The sequence below is a fragment of the Phalacrocorax carbo genome, chromosome 4, assembly GCF_963921805.1.
Source record: "Phalacrocorax carbo chromosome 4, bPhaCar2.1, whole genome shotgun sequence".
NCBI lineage: Eukaryota > Metazoa > Chordata > Aves > Suliformes > Phalacrocoracidae > Phalacrocorax > Phalacrocorax carbo.
In genome coordinates, this window is record NC_087516.1 from 17950822 (window position 1) to 17971127 (window position 20306).

At 40.8% G+C, this 20306-nt stretch overlaps 2 protein-coding genes across 7 annotated transcripts in view; one reads left to right on the top strand and one right to left on the bottom strand.

Annotated features, from left to right (window-relative positions):
- The first annotated feature begins 1480 nt into the window (after positions 1-1480).
- Positions 1481-3680, top strand: MED28 (mediator complex subunit 28). The gene is made up of 4 exons (XM_064449206.1): positions 1481-1686; positions 1790-1856; positions 2767-2879; positions 3339-3680. Exons 1-4 carry the CDS (start codon positions 1522-1524, stop codon positions 3534-3536), a joined length of 543 nt encoding a protein of 180 aa, XP_064305276.1. The 5' UTR covers positions 1481-1521; the 3' UTR covers positions 3537-3680.
- A 931-nt stretch (positions 3681-4611) lies between these two features.
- FAM184B (family with sequence similarity 184 member B) overlaps positions 4612-20306 on the bottom strand; it is a 55739-nt gene continuing 40044 nt past the window's right edge. For all 6 annotated transcript variants that reach the window (XM_064449198.1, XM_064449200.1, XM_064449201.1 and 3 more), the window contains 8 exons: positions 16557-16769; positions 15130-15283; positions 13858-13970; positions 13263-13447; positions 8652-8769; positions 8363-8467; positions 7453-7658; positions 4612-5957 (listed from right to left, as the gene is read on the bottom strand). In XM_064449198.1, the coding sequence (XP_064305268.1) occupies positions 5867-5957; positions 7453-7658; positions 8363-8467; positions 8652-8769; positions 13263-13447; positions 13858-13970; positions 15130-15283; positions 16557-16769 (1185 nt within the window). In that variant the 3' untranslated portion in view covers positions 4612-5866. The remainder of the gene's footprint in view (positions 5958-7452; positions 7659-8362; positions 8468-8651; positions 8770-13262; positions 13448-13857; positions 13971-15129; positions 15284-16556; positions 16770-20306) is intronic.

A 20306-nucleotide genomic window follows, 5' to 3' on the forward strand; every position in this document is an offset into this window, starting at 1 on the left:
TTAGTGCTTCAGCACTAAATTATGTAGTGAATCTTAAGACGACAGCCAACAAGTGCATATCTTTAACTGTTGTACAAAACCCCATGAAGGCAATTAAGAATGCAGTGGGTGTTTTGGGGGGAACCTGATACCACCTCACCTGACTTCTGTCCTGCTGCTCTCCCTGTTACTGCACGAGGCTGTAGGGCTCTGAGCAAGGACAGTGTTCCCAGAATTGGTTCAAAGGTCAAAGAGATTTAATGCTTATGGGGTGAGGCAAAGTGGTCTTGAGAATTTGGGGGATCCAGGCCCAGAGAGGGGGTTTTTTGTTAAGCCCTGATGTGTGGTGATGCACTGGTGCTTACCAAGGCTGGTGTCTGGCCGGCACAGGAGGGCACAGATGAGCAGGAGGGTCTTGATGGTGATATCCTGAAGAAAACAGAATTTTCTTTTAAGTAATGACAATGAACCGTGTAAGCCTGGCAAAACAGAATTTGGTGGCCAGATAATAGAGCTGACAGATAGGGAAGCAGTTGCTTTACTTTTTATCCTTGAAGAAGAACTGAGGGGAAAGGCTGAGGGAGTTAGGGTTGTTCAGCCTGGAAGAGAAGGCTGTGGGGACACCTTATTGTGGCCTTTCAGTACTCAAAGGGGGACTATAGGAAGGATGGGGGCAGCCTCTTCAGCAAGGGTTATTGTGACAGGACAAGGGGTAATGGCTTTAAACTAAAGGAGGGTAGATTTAGACTGGATATAAGGAAAAAAAGCATTGGAACAGGTTGCCTAGAGAGGTTGTGGAGGCCCCATCCCTGGAAACATCGAAAGTCAGGCTGGACGGGGCTCTGAGCAACCTGATCTAGTTGAAGATGTCCCTGCTCGTTGCAGGGGGGTTGGACTAGGTGACCTCTGAAGGTCCCTCCCCACCCAAACCATTCTATGATTCTCTGAAAAGGGAATGTCCTGCCTCAGAAGACTGAAAGCTGGGTGATAAAGTCGAGGAGGACAACTAATCGGGATGTTGGTAAGAACTAAAACTGAGTGTCCTTTAGGCAAACTATACTCATTATAGTACTTAAAATCATGTCCCTAGGCCAGAAAACCCCCAACTCAAATGAGCCCCTCAGTGTCTGAGCATGCCTGGCAAATTTAAACGGAGCTGTACCTTTAACGTGAAATGAGAAATAAACTAACTCATGATCGGCTGTGGGGCATAAATATTGGCTGTTACTGACACATTTAACTGTATAAATGCCTTGTAGTTTCTCGGTGCGGGATGCGGCTTTGGGGAGTTACTGCCTTGCACCCACCTTTGCGCAAATATGAATAAAACACCTCCGCTCCGGGTGCAGTCCGGCGTGTTGCGCACCGGGCGAGCGAACGCGCTTCCCAGGAAACCGCTGGCAAGGCCGGCGCTGCTCTCCCCGCTCCTCCTCGCCGTTCAACCGGCGGCGGGCTCTGGTACCGGCGGGCGGGCGGGGCAGCCTCTGGGCCCGCCTTCGGCGGCCGCCGCTCGGCGCAGGCGCGGCGGGGACGCAGCCCGCCATGGCGGGGACGCTGGGCGGCATGTTCGGCAACCAGCCGCCGGGGCAACCGGGGCCGCCGCCGGGGCCTCCCGGGGGGCCTGGCCCGGCCGGCCTCATCCCGCCGCCGGCGGGGCTGCGCAGCGCCAACAACACGCTCGTGGACGAGCTGGAGGCGTCCTTCGAGGTGCGCGGGGCGGGGCCGGGAGGCGGCGGCGGGTGGGCGCTGCCCTCCTGGCGCTCTCTCTCGCCCCCGCGGCCGCTCACCTCCGCCCTTCCCTCCCCGGCAGGCCTGCTTCGCCTCCCTGGTGAGCCAGGACTACGTGAACGGCACGGACCAGGAGGAGATCCGCACCGGTGAGGCCCCTGGCGCCTATTGCCGGGACGCTGCAGCTCGGCTCGGCTTCGCAACAAGCCCTGGGCGCGCCGCGGGGCGCGGCCGGGCTTGCGCCTCCGTGGCCGCTGCCCTAAAACTGCCCCTACAGCTTTGCGGGGCGTTCGGGCTCCGGCGGGGCGGGACGCGCCTTGTCATCTGGGGCCGGAGGTTTAAAAAACCACCTCAGGGCCTTTGGACGGCGACCCCGGCGCGACGGCGGGTCGCTCGCCCCCTCCCGGGGGGGGGGGGGGGGCACGCTGTTCGCAGCGGGAGGAAACCCACCCGGGAACGATGCGGGCTTGTGGAAGCGTGCGGGCGCCAGCTGGCTCCGGGGGTCCCGTGGCGTTGTGTTAACGGGCGGTGAAACGCGGGCTGCAGAGCCGAGGCCGCTGACGCGACGCGTTAGGAGCAGCAGTAAGGTGGGACGGGCGGGCCTGGGGCGCTGAGGGGCCACGCCGCGGGACGCGCGGGACGGCTGGCTCGCGCTGGACTGGTGTTGACAGGGCCTTACAAACCGGCCCTCGGCCGCCGCTTGGGAGCGTGCGGTTCCCCGAAAAACCTTCGAGGCCTGACTCTCAAGCGCCGTTTTGAAAACAGCATAAATGCTTTTGAAAACTCCTTTCTGGATATTGGGTCGTATTTGTAAAACTGGGGAAGAAGAGTTGTTGTCTTGCACCTTTAAAAGAAGTTCTGAAAGTTTGCAAAGCAGTGTTTTATACAGAGATTTAATGCATAGCCTGGTTTTATAGATACGTCATTTTAGTAAACCTGAAGACTTCCTTTCTAGAAAGTACTGTGAAAAGGGTTTTTTAATAGCTTGCCGACAACTACCAGTGTCAGCCTGATAACTTCCTTTTTGGAATCTGTTCTATTTTGTTATTTTATGTTTAGGTGTTGACCAGTGCATCCAGAAGTTTCTGGATGTTGCAAGACAAACTGAATGCTTTTTTCTACAGAAAAGACTGCAGCTATCGGTCCAGAAACCAGAGCAAGTAATTAAAGAGGTACATTTAAGTTAATTTCCCTGTGTTGTGCTAGATCAGATAAGCTGCATACCAGTACAGTTAATCACCTCATTCACATTAATTTTGGTTTTCTCAACGCGATGCTGTATCTTAAGTTGGTAGAACTTGACTGCTAACATAGCTCTCACAAGGAGCCTGTAGAAGCTGGACGCTGGCTGTTCTGGGCAGTATCAGAGCACAGCTGAGAGTTTCATTGAAAGAAACAAACTAGTTAATCCGATTTTGCTGGAAGTAATGATCTCTGAAATACGTGACATGGGGGAACGGAACTGGTGGATTCACAGTGCCTCCCCTCTGTTTCATTAGACACTACTTCATTATTAGAATCCCTGTAAGATCAGCTTGAAAACTCAAGCTAAAAAAATGACATGCTTTTTATGTGAGGTGATTATTCTTATGAATCCTCTATTTACTAATACATGTTTTTTTCATCCATAGGATGTTTCAGAATTAAGAAATGAATTGCAGAGAAAAGAAGCATTAATTCAGAAACATCTGGGTAAGCTGCGACAGTGGCAACAGGTCCTGGAAGATATCAGTGTGCAGCACAAAAAGCCAGCAGAAATGCCTCAGGGTCCACTAGCTTACCTAGAACAAGCATCTGCTAATATTCCTGCTCCAATGAAGCAAACGTGATCTTTGATTTTACATATCTGAGTATTTGCAACAGTGCAAAGCAGTGGTGTTGGTTTTACTTTGTATGCTTTTGATATAATTTGTACTACAAATATAAACAGTTAAGACAAGCCCAATAAATTACCTTTTTTGTCTTTGCAAAAATACGGATTTGTTTTATATTGCAGTGGCAGATACACAGAGCTGGTATTCAGGATGCTTTCTGGGTAGAAGTGTGTTTCCCAGAATGCATCCTGTTCCTTCTAGAAAGGGTGGCCCTAGCCTTCCCCTAACTGTATCTTTGCTGGTGTGATGAAAATACTTGCAAAGATTGCTGTTTGGTTTTACTGGAAGACTTCAATGTTTTGTGATCCAGTAATTGTCCTAAGTACCACTGTGGAAGCACCTTTAGAATTGTCTCTATCTAGGTCAGATCAAGGATACTCTTTTGGAAGTGAATTGTCCATCTCCGCTGGATTTCTGCGCACCTCTTGAAGAGGTCTCAGGATATACAAATGTGATTCTTATAGGATGAAGTGAAACTGCAAAATGCGTACCCCGGGGGGGGTGGTGTAACTCCGCCCCAATGTTACTGGTGTTCTGTCTGTCAGGCTAGTCTACACATGGTCCAAATACCTACCCCCAAAATAAAGACCACTCATTGTGGATGCTGGGTCATCAGCACTGTCCAGTCTACAGAATTAGCTGCTTCTGGGGTGCGCTATTTAGTCATCTAAATGTAGCCAGAAAAGGATTTCGGAGGTAGATACAGCAAAGGAGCCCTGTCTATAACTGGCAACAAGCTTAATTCATCCATATAACCAGGAAAGCTACTTCCTAGGGACACCTTTCTGGGGACAGAGTTAACTAATCAGAATATTGTAACCTGGGAAATCAGAATTAGTAATTGTGTATTGAACTTTCTAGTATGCTTGAAAAGGTTTTGGGGCAAAGTGGATGAAAACTCTAAGGAAAAACTTAGGCCCGTAGATTTCTGATCCTCTCACAGATGCCAAAACACTCCTCAGTGTTACATACTGTACGCCATTTTATCTCCTTCTTCGTTACATGTATAAAAAGTGTCTTTTTTTTTCTCTAAATCTGATGCCAAAGTCTACTTCCAAACCAAGCAGTTCATCTTGGAAAAAATACTAGGCAGGTGGGATGAAAGTGGGCCTCTAGAAGCATTCTGCCTCTTCTGCCACCCTTTTAGCACAGGCCAGGTGCAGCAGCTCTTCTGTGGTAAGTGCTTGCATCTGTTGTTACAGCTCTTGCTGGCTGTTTGCTATAAGAAGCAGTGAGGCTGGAGGTGCACCGCTTCGCACACGTAAAATTTGTTAAATAGCTGGGCCCTGCTCTTTGAAATTAAATGGGGATTCAAATCGTACCGCAGTTGAAGATGAACTATTCTATCTTAAACACCAGGCTGCTGGTTGCACAGTTCCCTGCCTTTCACGTTTGTTGATAATTACCTGAGGGTTAATTTCTTCATGGGTCTTTCCTCCCAGCCATGAGTTAGCTAGCGTGATCTGATACATGTAGCCATTTGCCCACTGTGCATTTACGGCATAAGAACAATACTGAGATATAATGTATAAGTACGCAGTTCCCGTAAGTCTGGAACTTGAGTCTGACTCACACTTCAATGTAGCATAACATTATTTTGCAAAACATAGAAATGGATGATTTACAAGCAAGTTTTAATGGTCACTTACATATTATCCTAATATATCAGGGTGATTGTTACATGTCTTGAAGTGCAACAGGAATATTATATTGCAATGCTGACTATACAAAACAGTTTATTAAAGCAAACCAGAAAGCATTTCTAAACCAGCCTGCTATAAACATGCTATTCTTGGAGGTATACTGCATGCTGTACAGCTTAAAATAAGTTTAACAAAAACCTATTAAAAATTACATTATTATATGCAGAAATTACTTCAAACGGCCAATGAAACAAGCATATAAACGTACAGAAATCACCTACAGAAGTAAGATCTTTCTTCAGCTGGAGCCAGATTGGCAGGATGTATCAGAGACCAAACTGCATATTTAATGTAATTGTGGAGTGATACAGTCGCTTGATTAAAAAGTCTCTCCATGTAACAGTTTCCAGAATTTTGCTTTTCCTTCATTTTTTTTACAGAGGTTGTTAAAAAAAATGCATTTTTCTGAAATCCATGCCTATAACTCCATAGTAATTAGATGTAAGAGAGTGCAGTTGTTCCTAATTACTTACTTGGAAATTACTTTTTTTTTTTTTCTAAATCATATATTGGATTATCATTCCCTAAAAGAAAACAGGAAAAGCTTTTCTAGTAATTCTGGGAAGCATGGAAACATATGCCTTAAAATGAAAAATATTTAGTAAACCATTCTTGATGCTGAGGGTCTTGTTTTTGGTCATCTTTGGTTTGTGGTGGTTCATTGCCATGTGTCCTGTGCAAACAAATAAGCATTAGCATCACTTACAATCTTATCAATATTTAATACTTTTTTTCCTGGAAAACCTCATGATCCTGTGAATGGATTTGTGCTCACATGAACCGGACGAGGCCAAAAGGTGCCAGCTACAATTTCTAGTGGGACCTGTGCTAGCTGGGTAACTGGGCTAACAGCACTGGCAGTAACACAAAGGAAAGCATGAGGGAGAGCTAAACAGTTATGGAGAAATGTTTGAACATACTTCTTGACATTTTAAAAAAAAAGAATGCTTCAAGAATATGAAGTTTTGAAAATCAGAAAATGGCAGCTGCAATTCACTTTTAAAAATATGAAATACAATTTATACATTAAAAGTTTTATTTGGAACTGAAAGATTTATCTGAATATTAACTGGCTTTTATAACCAATCCTGTTGCATAGTCCCTGATTTTTCAGCACTTAGGATGCTTTTTTAACATCTATAGTAATTTTGGTTAGTTTATAGTAGCAAACTGACTTCAGCATATGACTTCACTCATGACTGATTGATTTAAAAGAGTAAGTAAGTAGCAGCCAAGCTACCCTCAGTCTCCCTGTATGTTTTGCTTTAAAATACAAATCTGATTTGCCTTGGCAGTCATCTGGCATGACAGAGTATGCTTTTATCTTTAAGATGTAGGAATTGCCAAACTGGATCCAAGCCCGTGTCCCGGGTTATTATCTGGCAGCAGTCAGCACCATCTGCCTTCAAGGAAAGAACTCTGTGGCACACAATTTACAGGATAACTCATCTCCACTAGGAGATAGGTGAGAAGGCTGGCTTTTGTCCTGGAGTAGAGTGGTAGGGTTGGTTTTTTTTAATATTTATCATTATAACTGTATAATGTTAACTACATAAATTTGTAAGTATTTCTTGAAGAGACATTACTGTTTCATAGTCATGTCTATGAAACAGTAAACTTTCACATAATAACTCATAAATTTGAAGAAAAGTTCAATCTTTTCAAAGAAAAAATATCAAACTAAGAAGTTTTTGGTTAAGTATCTCCTAATGAATTTTTAAGTCTCTAAACCCTTTGCCAAGTGATTAGCCTAAATTCATTCAAATATCTCCTAAAATAAAAATAAGCTGTCTACATCTACCAGGTGCAAAGTGAGGAAACAAGTAAGAAGGAAAACACATCCTTAACAGAACCACTGATACATGCATGAAGTTTTGAACAGCTGTGTTCACTGTTAACAACATTCTTGGTTAAATACTTGCAACTCCTCTTTTTTTTTTTTGTACCAGGAGGGGTTGCAATCATAAACTGCTGGGCAGCGATTATAGCCTGCTTCTGCACTAAAGTTCTGGGTCTGTCTGCAGAGAGCTGAACACATGGAGTTCACTGCATGACAAGAACCTTATGTCATTGTTTATTTCCAAATGTCTAATGTGTTTGAATGCCTACAAGATTCTGAACACCAATTCATTTATCATCTTACAAGTCACTGCAAAATGGACAAATACCTTGTGACAGCGCTGCTGTCTGAGGACTGTGCTGATGGAGAGCCCACCCTGAGGCAGCCAGGGCTCCGGTCTAAGCTTGTAGATTTTGTGATCTGAGGAGCACTTCTTTTTGATCTCAAGTCACAGCTCAAAAAGCTTTTTGCGTAGGAAGCTAAATTCGGAACACTGACAACACGACTGGGCACCTCAAGCGTTTTCTTCTGCTGCTTTTTATTGTAACAGAAAACTTCATTACACACACTTTTTTTAAAAAAAATTCACACTATAAAACCTCAGCAATACCACATTCCTAGATACCTTGTGAGGAGCACCCAAAAATGAAGATTCCCATCTTTTTCTATAGGCATTTAAAATACATTCTCAGGGTATGCTGTGAGGATCCATGGATTAGAGAGTCCAATTAAAGCAACTTGTGTATTTGGCCTTGAGGTTTTATATACATCAAAGCCAACAGCTTTGCAGAGCTCTGTTAGGTGCTTCCCACCAACTTGACCCCCCTTCTTTCCATGACTGTTTATGGACAGTATCATACAGAGGGGCTGCAATGACAAAGGGCAAATCCTGAGCAGCCCAAACACAATTTCTAATTTTCCTTGATGCATCAAATATCCAAAATAAGCAGCTCCCAAATCTGTGAGCAACAGCTGTGCTTATCCCAAGTGGAAGACTGATGTCTTTGGAGTTCTAGTGTTTTATATTTGCTTACACACCTGTATGTATGTGCATATATACTTCTACTGAATTTATATTATACTCCGCACCTGACTATAGGATGGCTTACTGCAAAGAATTCTAATGAATAACACTACCATAAAAAAATTAATAGGACCTTTATTTTCCTGCTCATCATATGACTGAAATAGCGATAAAACAACACAATTTGCAATTTTAATTGTGTTGCCCATCTTACCTTCATGGAAGGAGTCAAGCATCCTGTATTACGGTTGAAAGAAAACGATCGATTCCTGTAAGATGCCGTATTGGCTATAAGTGAATGCTGAAATTTTCTTCCTTCCTGAGGGGAAAGACAGTTATGTGTATGGAAACATGGATTTGTTGGAAGTTGGTACAGAAACATATATTTGTGGAAGTATTTCAGAACAGAAAGAAAGAATCAGTCTGAAGCAATGTGTGGAACACTGAAGAGAGCCTTCCAACAGCTTCCAAACTATATATATACATATAAAAGGAAATCTTACCGCCAGCTGCTTGGTAATCTCTTCTCTCTCACTTAATTGATCTTGCAGACAGCCTATAAGGTGTGTTTCTTCTGAGCTGGACTTGCACTTTCTTGACTTTTCTTCTAATTCTTTAATTCTGTACCAAAGAAAAAGCAGACCAGAAAAAATTTCCTCAGATGAGGTTCAAGAGTTATCTGGGATGTACTCTGCCCTAAATTCCAAGCCTAAAATACAGGGACATAGCCAGGGCTTTCTGCTAAAACAACGTTTTTGGAAAAATGGGCATCAGCACATGGATTACACGTACGTGTAGAACGTTGCAGAGTTCCAAAATAAATTGCCACCAGAGTTAACCCACAACACCTGTCCAGTGTAAAATTCTGCCCTGGTGTAAAATACTAACAAGCTTATGCATCACATTGCTAGTCTAATTTCCTAAAGAAAAAAATCTGTGTCACAGTATCTATGCATGTCTGTATTAATCTATTTGTTCTCTCTTCTGACCCAATACCTTTAGAATCCACAGGCTAATTCCAGCCATATTTGACAGAAGCCTCAGAAATACTCAATTCCTATAACTTTCATGAAAAGAGAGGCTTCGATATACATGCTGCTTTAGTGAACCCTCTAAGTCAAAACCTGTAGTGTGAATTCAGCACTTTAAAGGCCTTATTCAGGGCAAATGAGAATTTACACCTTCTTAGAGACGGTGTGGAAACATTACATTTGATTGACCCATGAGAACACAAGTCATTATTTCATCAGACAAGTTCATTAATTTTGCTGTTGAGAAACTGAGTGCTATGAAGTTCACGTGCCGCACTGAGAAACGAGTTACAGAATCCAAACCACCATTTTGTGGGTTTTTTTTTTTTGGTGAGGGTAAACATTTTTGAGAGACCCTCCTCCCCAGTCTTACACATTTAATTTAGTGTATCTCCGAGTTCAGACAAAAAGAGAACTTTTTAACATTTGAATGGTTTGAGACCTGTTTAAATGCAAGTAGGTCTCTCTTCCGGACCCATGCTGCACAGCTGGGATAACAGAAGACGCCAAGGCATATATATAATCACAGGGATTATTTCTGAGAGGCCTCCCCTGTACAGTCTGAAGCACCACAGAACTACTTAACTCCACAGGGAGCTGCAAAGTGCATTTATTTACATCAGTGAGTGGGGGCTGTCCTGGGAAATTTGCAAGGGAGTGAGAATGAGCAAGAGCTTAAACCCAAAGATGCTGCTCTGCTGAACAAAATTAAATACAAGATCATGGATCAAGGCCTCTGGTATTATCTGTAACAAAGATGATTTTACACTTCATAAAATTGGAAGATACTAAGCACAGGTTTTAATTTAGCACTGTGAAACTGTATGTGTAGTACTTTAAACGATATTCAGAGTTTATTACAATACATTTGGGTCTTTTTATGTTTGCAAAGAAAATACCTATACACTTCTATTTTCAGTGCTTATAATATTCTGCCTATGAGTAATACAAAAATTATACATACTAAGAATAATAATTTCAAACAGAACTCATTGCCAGTATTAGCCAGAGTTTATTTAAATAACTCAGTTTCTAAGGAGAAGATCTTTGCTTGGAGGAGTGCCTGAGTGCTGCTGAAATCAGACAATATGTTTTTTATTCCATTCTGGTGATCTTGTTTCATTATATCCAGTTCTATTTTATGCTTGGTATCGAGGTCTTCTATCAGTAGCCTTTTGTGGGTATTAAAATATGTCTGCATTCTTACGTTTCAATACTGATTCATTATCATTGATCAGAGCATGTAGTTTTGAGGTCTTTTACTGACTACAAAGGTAGTTAACTGGGCGCAGTTGTGGGCTTCTGTTTATGGATTTGGCTTTGACAGTTCAGTTGCAGCCTGAAGCAGAACCACACTAATACTGAGGAAGAGGGAAATTATTTGGAGACCTTCAGCCTTCAGGAAATGAAGGGTCTGTTCTATATAAGGATGCTATTGATACTCTATGTTTAGCTTGTACATCAACCTTAATGGTCAAACTTGACAATAAAGTACCATAGGAACTCACTTGTATTAAGCAGAAATCTCTGGGATTTTAACATGGGGCTCTGATGCTATATTTCATCACATGATGGCACCAGAAACATGTAATACTGCCTACTACCATTCTAAAAATATGTATTTTTTTAAGAAGTGAAGGTAAGAAATGCTACAACAATGCCTTCAACTACATTTGTCCTTAACAGACAATATATTTTGAAAGATACTATTTCAATAACACCATCAATTGAAACTAAAAGCTACCTAACATTTTTTCAAGTCGAGCCATAACATTGCTCTCTGATACGAACCACAAAACCAAGAGACATCTATTGAAGAATCATTGTTAGCTTGCTGCCTTTTGTTTGCTAACATTTTGTTAAACCTTGTAGAAACTTTTTCATTAACTCAATGCAGAGCCCATGTTCCGTTGTTTACTGATTAAAATAGAGATGTCAACCTCAGGAGATTAACAACTGTTATTTTCACAAAGATATTCAGTTTACCTTTTTGTTTTCTTTTTAATGTATTTCTAAGCCGCTTTCACTTGTTTCTGAAATACTTCAGGAAAGGCCAAAAGGCCCATGAAAGGTTTCTGCCCTTGAAATTAGAGCACAGCCATGGGAGTGATTGATTTGTCACTTGGCAGAAAATAAGAAGCAGAAGAATAAGAGTGAAAATGGGAGCAGAATCCCTGAAATGGATCTTCAGGGGCAGAATAAAAGCTCTGCTTCCAAACAGCCATTCTGGGACTTGTCTTCTCTTCCCATAAAAAAACCCGCCTTTGTCTGCTCTCATCCTAGTCCTTGCATAAGGTTTCTGTACTGGAGGCAGAATTCACACAATTCAAACAATGGAAATGGGAATGATTACTTCAATCAGATTACTGGTTTCACCTACTTGGCAACAGTAGGAATAGTAACTTTAAATAATTAGTTATAAGAATCTGGCACGTGCAAATAACAGGCCATTATCAGCTTTCAAATCAGAAACAGCCATATAGCATAAGACAAGGTCATTGTGGTTAAAGTAACAGTAAAAAAGCTGTTATTTATATGCACTCACCAATTTAACTATTCCCCTACCCAAATCATTGGTCCTGCAAATGCAAAACAAGAGCTGCAAGTTAATGTTCCAGATCTTCCATGGGTTAATTTCAGAGCAGTCTGTATCAGGTGCCTAGGACCATTTGAGCGCTTTGCTTCTACTTCCTGTTATTTGAAGGATTTCTCCTAACATAATTTCCATTAATGCTTCCTTCTCAAAAGCTTACTGTAGTAGAGCTACACCATCTATCCCTTGTAAAGATTATCCTCCAGCCCAGCAGCTTTAGCATTTGAGGACTTTTAGACCTCATCACTGACATGCGAATAATTCTCCTCTTCATGAACAGAGGCTCTAAATTCCTTCAAGGTAGCTGGAGGGCATTGATGAGGCTCTCTGGTTTGCAATTCTTTCTGTTGATCTTTCTTCAAAAGCTTGAAATGAAAGTCACTTTCAAGTAACTCTCCGAAGAGTGCAAAGTAGGGGCGGGGGGGAAGTTTCTTACTCATTCTTTATAAATCTACTGACTGGTAGACAGCAATGGAATTACTCTGGCTACTCTGACAGTCTGCTGAGAGACACTGTATCCCTTGAGTGCTTTTCTCTAGACTATATAGGACATAATTTTAAAGATTACTTTCTTCAGAAATCCTCTTATATATCTAGCTTGAGTAGTTAGGGGCATACATTCTACACCATTGCAGAAATGAACTGAAAGGTACCCATGCGCCAGATCCCTCAATCTCTCAGCAAAGAGAATGCGTTAAGTATGATCATCCAGAAATTTCAAAGCACTCAACAGCCATTGGACAGTGAACCCCAGCCTTGGCTCCCATGTAAAAGGTCAGCCCTGCACTTCTTTTGTATGCAGATGGGAAGACTGCTATTACTGTCATGCAACATATGCTCTGAGCCTGTGGCTACACTATGAGGATGCAGTCCACCTTCTACAAAGGCCGCCACGACTACAAGTCACCTTGCCCTTCCTGTGCCCTGACAGCATATTACAGCTCCAGGCTTCCACCAGCCCAGAGGCACTGTCAGTATCTGCTGTCACTGCCCTTGCTCCCCCTGTGCAAAGCTGGCTCTTGCAGCCAAAGCAGAGTCTCACAGAGTATGTACGGTGTTCTCAAGTGTTCCCTTTAGAGATAACAGCCCATTGGTTTCAGCTATAGAGAGTACGTATAAAAAAACTGATACTCATTCCCAGAGACTTCTACATATTTTTAATAGCTCTTGCTCTTGGGGGAGTTTGGGATTTGTTTGTGTCTTCCAGTGCCTTTCAAAGGCTGACATTAGGCAGATTTTCTCAGGTCACTCCTGTGGGCCTAGACTGGACGTATTTCTCTGTGACATATCATGAACAGTTAGTTCAAATGCTTTTATTATGCCTGGAGAGAAATGTGAAATGAACTACTGCTTTTGCAAAACTCCTAACCTCTAAAATTAGTACTTCAGAAAAGAGAGATTCTGACACTCATCACATTTAGAACACCTCTGATACTAGCATTATTACTGACTCTCTAGATAGCACTGTGAAGTGTGAATTTAAGGCAAACCTTCTGTGCTGTTTCTCCCTATCCTGAAGCTGTGCAGCTTCTTGCTTCTGTGACTCCAACTCGGCGCTGAGTAGCTCCATTGTGTCCTTCAAAAGTAAATTCTCTTTCTTGAGTTCAGAAATTTCACTCTGACATTTTTCCAGTTCATCATGAAGAGATCTGATCTGGCTCTGGCTACTTCCTTCCTAAGAAAAAGGCCAAATGTAGTTATTCACAGCCTCTAATTATTCAATGTGAAGAGCTCATTGGAATTGTGTGCACTGAATTTTTGTGAACGGATTTTTCAATCATATGTGCAAGACAAAATCTGTGATCAAAACTTCCTGAATGTATTTTATAGTCCCCACAAAATTAATTTTATTGTAACATTCACTTACTTGTGCTATAGAGTCTTATCTTTAAATGGAAAAAAAGCCTGCCCATAGGGAAAAGATGATAAACAATACTAACATTTTACCGTGTGGCATAAGAGAAGGAAACCCATTCCATTTCTGTAAGAGATTCTGTACACTTCTATTATCTGTGGGGAGAGAAATTTGATACTATTGCTTTCATAAAACACAACATGGCAACAAAGTAGGAATTGGATTCTTGCCTGTTGCTTCTTCAGTGTCCTCACACTCCTCAGCTCCATTTGGAGTTCTTCTATTTGTTTCTTGAGATTAGTGCACGATGTCTGTTGCTCAGAGAGTTCCATCCTTAGAGATCCTAGTAACAATCAGACAGACAATCATTAAGGCAGTCAGGGGCCAGCTGGATGGGGAAGGTAGATACAGACAATGTAGATGAAAACATTAATACATTACATTTTGCTTTGTTCCTTAACTCCTTTGCCATTAAGTATAATGGCTGCCTATTACTAGAGAAATAACTCGGTCAACAGTAAGAAGATATGGAGCTACAACAGTAATGACTCAACATCGGACTCAAGAGTGGCAATTCTGTGGCAGTTGTTTTGCAGACTAAACCACTATAATTGCTGCTACTAGCCTTGAACTTTACTGGAGCACTCCTGAGCTTCCCTGTTAAGTGCCTTGGTATTTTAGAGGGCTGTAAGGCAGACTGAGGAGAGCTCTGGTTGTGTTAGAGAAGTACACCACTTAGGTAAGCAGACCTGTCATACACTGCAACTTTTGTGTATATTGGGTACAAGTTTTGGGCTGGATCAAGTGCAAGGAGAAAGAAGTTTTTCTCTCTATTGTCGCCCTACAATTTTTCTTGAAGAAGAACAGAATTTATCTATTGAACATATAAACTTCAGAGAGCAACGGATCTTTCTAGCACTGGAAAAAAACCCCAAAAAACGAACCAAGAAGATAATCCAGTTTGTACTTAAAATACTTTCAAATTATTATTTCTTTAATTAAAAAACTTTTTATAGATTAACTTTAATAACCTGAGTTCGAACCTGGAGATATTACAGGTACTTCTAACGCAGTGTTGTGTTTAGTTCTGAACAGTTTAGGGAACTTTCTAAACTGACTAAACAATATGTATGGAGCACCTGTTCTCCACTGCTGAACTCAATAGAACAGACTGAACCACATATAATATTTTGCACATCATAGAAACAAAAGAGGGAAGTCAAACACACTAACTGCAATATTCCAATTTAATACACCCGGTAATGCATACTTGAACGTTGTACACCAGACTACTCTCCCAGCAACATTCTGCTGCTGACGGCTAAGAGCGAGGTTAACAAAGAATATTAAGTCTGTATTGCTGAAATCGCAGGGTATGGGAAAGGTGATTCACAAAGGCCTGCGTTTCCAGAACATGGGGAAGAAAATGAATGGGAGGAAAGCCAGTGCTTTTCAGCGTATAATCAAGCAGTAAGAGCTGTGCATGACATGATACATTGTACCTAGCAACAGGGTTTGCTGCTTCTGTATCTGCTTCAGTTCATCCTGTAATTCTTTCTTTGCTTTCTCTTCCAAGGCTTGTATTTCTAGCCTATGAGACTGATGTTGGATCTTGAAAGTCTCATTAAATTCCTTTTTCAAACGTTCTTCTGCCTCCTGTAAGCAAAAGCCCCCCCAAAAAAACAAAGTTGGAGCCTATTTATCACCTTGTTTTTTCACTTGTAATGCCAGGATGAATCTGATCTTTCATTGTAGAACTTTTATTTTCAGCACCACTTTAACATGAAACTTTATCAGCACAAGAATAAAAATGAGCTGAAGTTAAAAAATAAAACTTAATAGGGACAAAATACATTATTAGGATATCATCTGCTAGATTTGTTGTACATCATGAAATAACAACACTGACATCTTTGCACTATTTGGCATTAGAAAGATGTTTTATTATTCAACATACAAAGCTTCCCACATTTGACCTGTATGTTATTACTTATCGCAGTGTGTCAGACAAAGGCTTCTATCTTTTCTTGTATCTTTCTCTGCTAAAACTTCCACTGTCGTTAGAAGTGCCGCTGATGCACTATAAACAACAGAGCAGTTTCTCTGTACTGGCCCTGAAAGCAAAATCCTATCCTCAGCTTCATTTTTGCCAACTTACTGCCTTCAGCTTGGTTTCATTAAAGCTGGGATTTTATTCTGAATATATAAACAAGATATTAAATTCGACTTAGGATGGTTTTACTACATATGTTTTATAAGTAGGTTTTTTCTAAGGTGTGCCATCTCAATGGGGACATCTGAACTCCATCTCACAATCACATGTAGATGTTTTAAGCTGTTTTTTTTCTCACACAGCAACATTCTTTAGAACCTCAATATATTGCATTAACATTTTCTCACTGAAATAAATCCACTTGAACCTTTAAAAGCTTTGGTTATACATTTACAGAATTGATTTCTTGAACGTATTTAAGGCAATACACATCATTATACATGTCTATTATACTTTTAAAGTATTTATACATAAATTAATAATAGATGAAAAAGAATAAAACTGTCTTGTTAATAATACGCTTAGGAATTCCCTTGTATTTCTGAAGCAAGAGCACAGCTAGAGGAACTTGTATTCATTGCAGCCTAACTGTAGAGGGTAGGCTATATTATTTTATGAAACTACTTCCTTTGCACTGTGGTCTAAGTTCAAATATTGAAATTTTTTTTAGAAAAACAACAACCAAAAATAAAACCAAAACCTCAACAACCTGAAGATGATGAGGTTTCAAAATCACAGAATAATTCATTATCTGCAACAATGGCAACCCATCTATAAGATAACTGGGGATAACTGAGTTTTGATAATTGGCTTTCAGTAATATGTTCTATCCCACAAATATGATTTTTTTTTTACTGTAGTATGTCATAAACTGACCTTGAGTTCCTGATTTTTGCTTTTCTCCAACATTTTTAAGACTTTTTGATGTGATGCCTCCAGCTGCAGCTTAATGTTCTGGTTTTCTTTAATGGTGTTTTGGAGATCCTGCAAAAGCTTCTCTTTTTCTTTGTTGGACTGTAGGTTATGCTTCTTCAGAGACTCCTTGAAATTATTTGCTTGTTCATCTAATATTTGCTTCAGCTGAGCCACCTTCCAGAAAAGTAAGTCAGCGGGACAGGATTAATGGCTGCATTCACAATGGAGAGGAATTATATAAATTTAAGTACATTTTATGAACTCGTGTTGCTCTATGAAAAATAGCAAGATGCTTGTTTCATGCCAGGAAGGAGCCCTTTTTTCAGTGAAGAATAACATTCCTTCTGCATATACTGTCTGCTGCCCACCAAGTACTTTTCTTAAATTATTTCTTTTCAAATTCTCTCCATCTCACATGTACAATCCATAGTTCAACTTGCACAATAATTATAGCACAAACCAGGAGGCAGGCTTAATGCTGTGCTTATTGTCATCCTGCAGATGTAACTTCAGTGTCCATCTATATAAAGCAGTAGATCAGAATCAATGGAAACAAGAATTCTGCACATCAGACTTCACATTTGTTTTATTTTCTCCCCTCTCTTAGCTTAATTACTAAATACAGTAGACATGCCTATAATGGCTGACACAAATGTAACAAAAAATACCTATTTATAAAGGATAACTTGATGGGTTTTTTTGTTGTTGTGGGGAAAGAAGGAAGAGTCTGTTCTCTTTCCTATTTGGTAGGTTTTCTAAACTTTCAGGAAAAATTTGTATTTGCCCTTCTTCTTAAATTTCCCATTCCTAATATCAAAGCTGTGAAATTCTGAAGAACTGCCTTCTGCACAGAAGGAGCATGCATAATTAGTATGACCGGTTAGCATTTTTGCTGCTGTATCTGACTTTTAAGTCTGCTTTTTGCTCTGCCATGCCTCCTGCAAAACCTCTGTGTCTCTTGCCTTTTCTTTTTGGGAGCTTGTGAAAGAGGATGGTCTGTTTTCCGATTTTTATATACTTGCACTTTCCAGCCTCAGAGAAACAGAATTCAAACTGTGAAAGGAAGAAGTTGGCTTTCTTAGAATTTCACGACTTTAAACGATTCAAATGTTACAGACACCTGCAAATTGGATATGATACAGATTATAACCTGTGACTCCATCCTATTCTTCTACCCTAATACATGTTCTTTTTCTCTTCTTCAGCATTGCCTTCAATTTTTTCCTTGCATGCTAAAGACAGTTTGTTAGTTGAGGAAGCACTGTAGCTTTAGCGAGCTAAATAGTTGCTTGTAACTTCAACTGCACAACATGTGGTCGTGTCTGATGCAGCACCACAAAAGCCGGATGAAGATTTACTAAGCGGGTGAAGGTGTCTACATCCTTCCATGTTTCATTCGCATAGCACTTCCTGGTATATTTTGTGTTACATAAGAGAAAAGGAGACATGCTGTGTGAAGGCCTTACTCCTCATTAACTTCATGGCCACAGCCAGCATTGCACTGTCCAAAGGGAGATACTAATGAGCAATGCCAGATCTCTCCAAACCATAGGAATACTTTCTGATGATGTACTCTGCTAGCTCATGACTCTGTTCTTTCTCATACTGGTTAAGCACACCAGCTTCTCTCTTCCAGACAATGTGTTCTCTCCTTTCCCTCTCCAAAGGTCCTTCTCCGTTCACAGATGGATCATTCACAGCCCTCATCCAACTACTCTCTAAGCCTCTATTAGTCTCACAGGTTCCCAGCTCGGAACTGTGCTATGAAGGCTCAAAATGCTGCAAACCACAAAGCACATATCAGTTCCCAAGGTCTCAACTCCTTTCGGAGAAAGGACATTCTGTCCTCCCACTTTATGACCACAACCTTCAACTACATTGAACCTTGACTTGTCTCTACTTCTAGTCCCAATTTCTGCTTTTAGAATTTCTTGGCATCTGCTCCCTTCTCTCTAGATTTTATACAAGTCTTTATGCCCCAGAAATGAATCCTGATATAAAAAAAGAAAAATGAATGTGAACCTTTTTGTTTTGGAGACACCCACAGCTTAGAAAGAGTTATCTCTGCTTGTTTAAATTGTCCAATTGTTTTTCCTACAGAGCAAGTAAATAAGGGCCTGAAAACATCGTAAAAACTTGCTCTATCTGGTCTGTTGTTAGTTTATTATTTTGAGTAGAAAGTTTGCATTCACAGAATATCAGATGAAGATGATTTATTTCTATGGAAGCACAATTTGTGTGAAACATGAATGCTCATGGACTTCATGTGCTGTGGAGATAACTCAAAACCTGTTGCTTGAACACACACGTGTCTCATGAGAGCTACATAACTTCCTTTACTAAATCTGGTTTCTGTGCCTCTGTAAGCAGCTACAAGAAAGCATTACTGTTGTGTCTTTGAGCAGGCTCACGGCTGCAGAACTGCTATTCCTATACACAAGCCAGTATACAGTATTCCTTCCATTTAAACAGAGTTTGCCCTTCACTTCAAATCCACATGTCAGGTTCCTTTTTTCCAGTTACTGGTGGTGGTCATTACTGATCATCACTAATTATGTACTTCAGTTTCCCTCTGAGCCACTTCCAACAGCTTGCTCACAAAGGGCCATACTACTATTATAATTAATGTGATTTCCTTCACCAGATGGGGTAGATGTTTAGTTTATTACATCAGTTTATTACTGATGTTTCACATGTTCTGAGATCTACAACAGTATCTGTAATTTAGACATGACAGAAGTCTGCAAGCAGAGATGACCCTTTTTTAAAAACTCTTTAGCAAAGTTACCAGCTTGGGCAGTTGACTTTCTCCTATTTGGTGGCCAAACCAAGCAATCAATCGAAATTCTAGTCAAATCAATCCAAAGGAAACATTTTTGAATGTACACATCAAATGAAAAATTAAAATATTTCCTCCAGACTGAATTAAATGTTTTTAAAACTTAAATTATTTCATCATTTGCAAGGAGACAAATGGTTTTATTCACAGAACACGGGAAGAAGAGATGTCAGCGGTGGTTCTGCTTTGTGCGTGTGTGAGAGAGAAAGAAAGGAAGCATGGAGGCACAGTAAAATCGAGAAAGCAGGAGAGTATGTGCATGTGCAGGTGAAGGTGAGTGGGACACTTAGCCAAGAGATGAAGGCCTAGGTTGTCCAATGACAAGTGGCAACGGGTGACATGCTGTAGCTCACTGTTTTACCCTATAACCCAGTGACAAGGGAACCCTCTAAATGGTGAGAAAGCTAAAATACAGAAGAAAAAAAACCCCCAAGCCTAGGTATCCCACACATCATGGGAATGCTAGGCTGGTAGATAAGAAGAAAACACACATTCCTCCACCCAGTGTTTTGTGAATCAAGTTTTTTATTTTGTTCTCTTTTAAGTGCCAGAAAATGAAAGATTAGTTTTATCATTTCTTTAACAACTTCAAACCAACATGGTACATTTGAATTTCTCTGAAGCTATCCAACCAAATTGGCTTGAGCTTGGAAATTTGAAAGAGCACCTAGCTTCAGCTGCCCCAAATTGTGAGTTTAAGGTAACTCATCATCCAGTCATTTCTTGGCTTCTTCCTTTATGTCATCCAATTAAACACAAAGAAAACTATCTGTCTGGAAAAAACTAATGAAAAATTGCTAAATGTTATTCTTAATGAAAAGCATTAATTGTCTTTAATGTGCCTGTGTGATGGGATCTATCTGTGGCCTGGA

What these genes read in the sequence shown, in the direction of transcription:
- MED28 (XM_064449206.1), top strand. Translation starts at nt 1,522, where the DNA reads ATGGCGGGGACGCTGGGCGGCATGTTCGGCAACCAGCCGCCGGGGCAA. An exon ending in AGCTGGAGGCGTCCTTCGAG is followed by an intron (nt 1,687 to 1,789) that starts GTGCGCGGGGCG and finishes CCTCCCCGGCAG; the next exon opens with GCCTGCTTCGCCTCCCTGGT. An exon ending in CCAGGAGGAGATCCGCACCG is followed by an intron (nt 1,857 to 2,766) that starts GTGAGGCCCCTG and finishes TTTTATGTTTAG; the next exon opens with GTGTTGACCAGTGCATCCAG.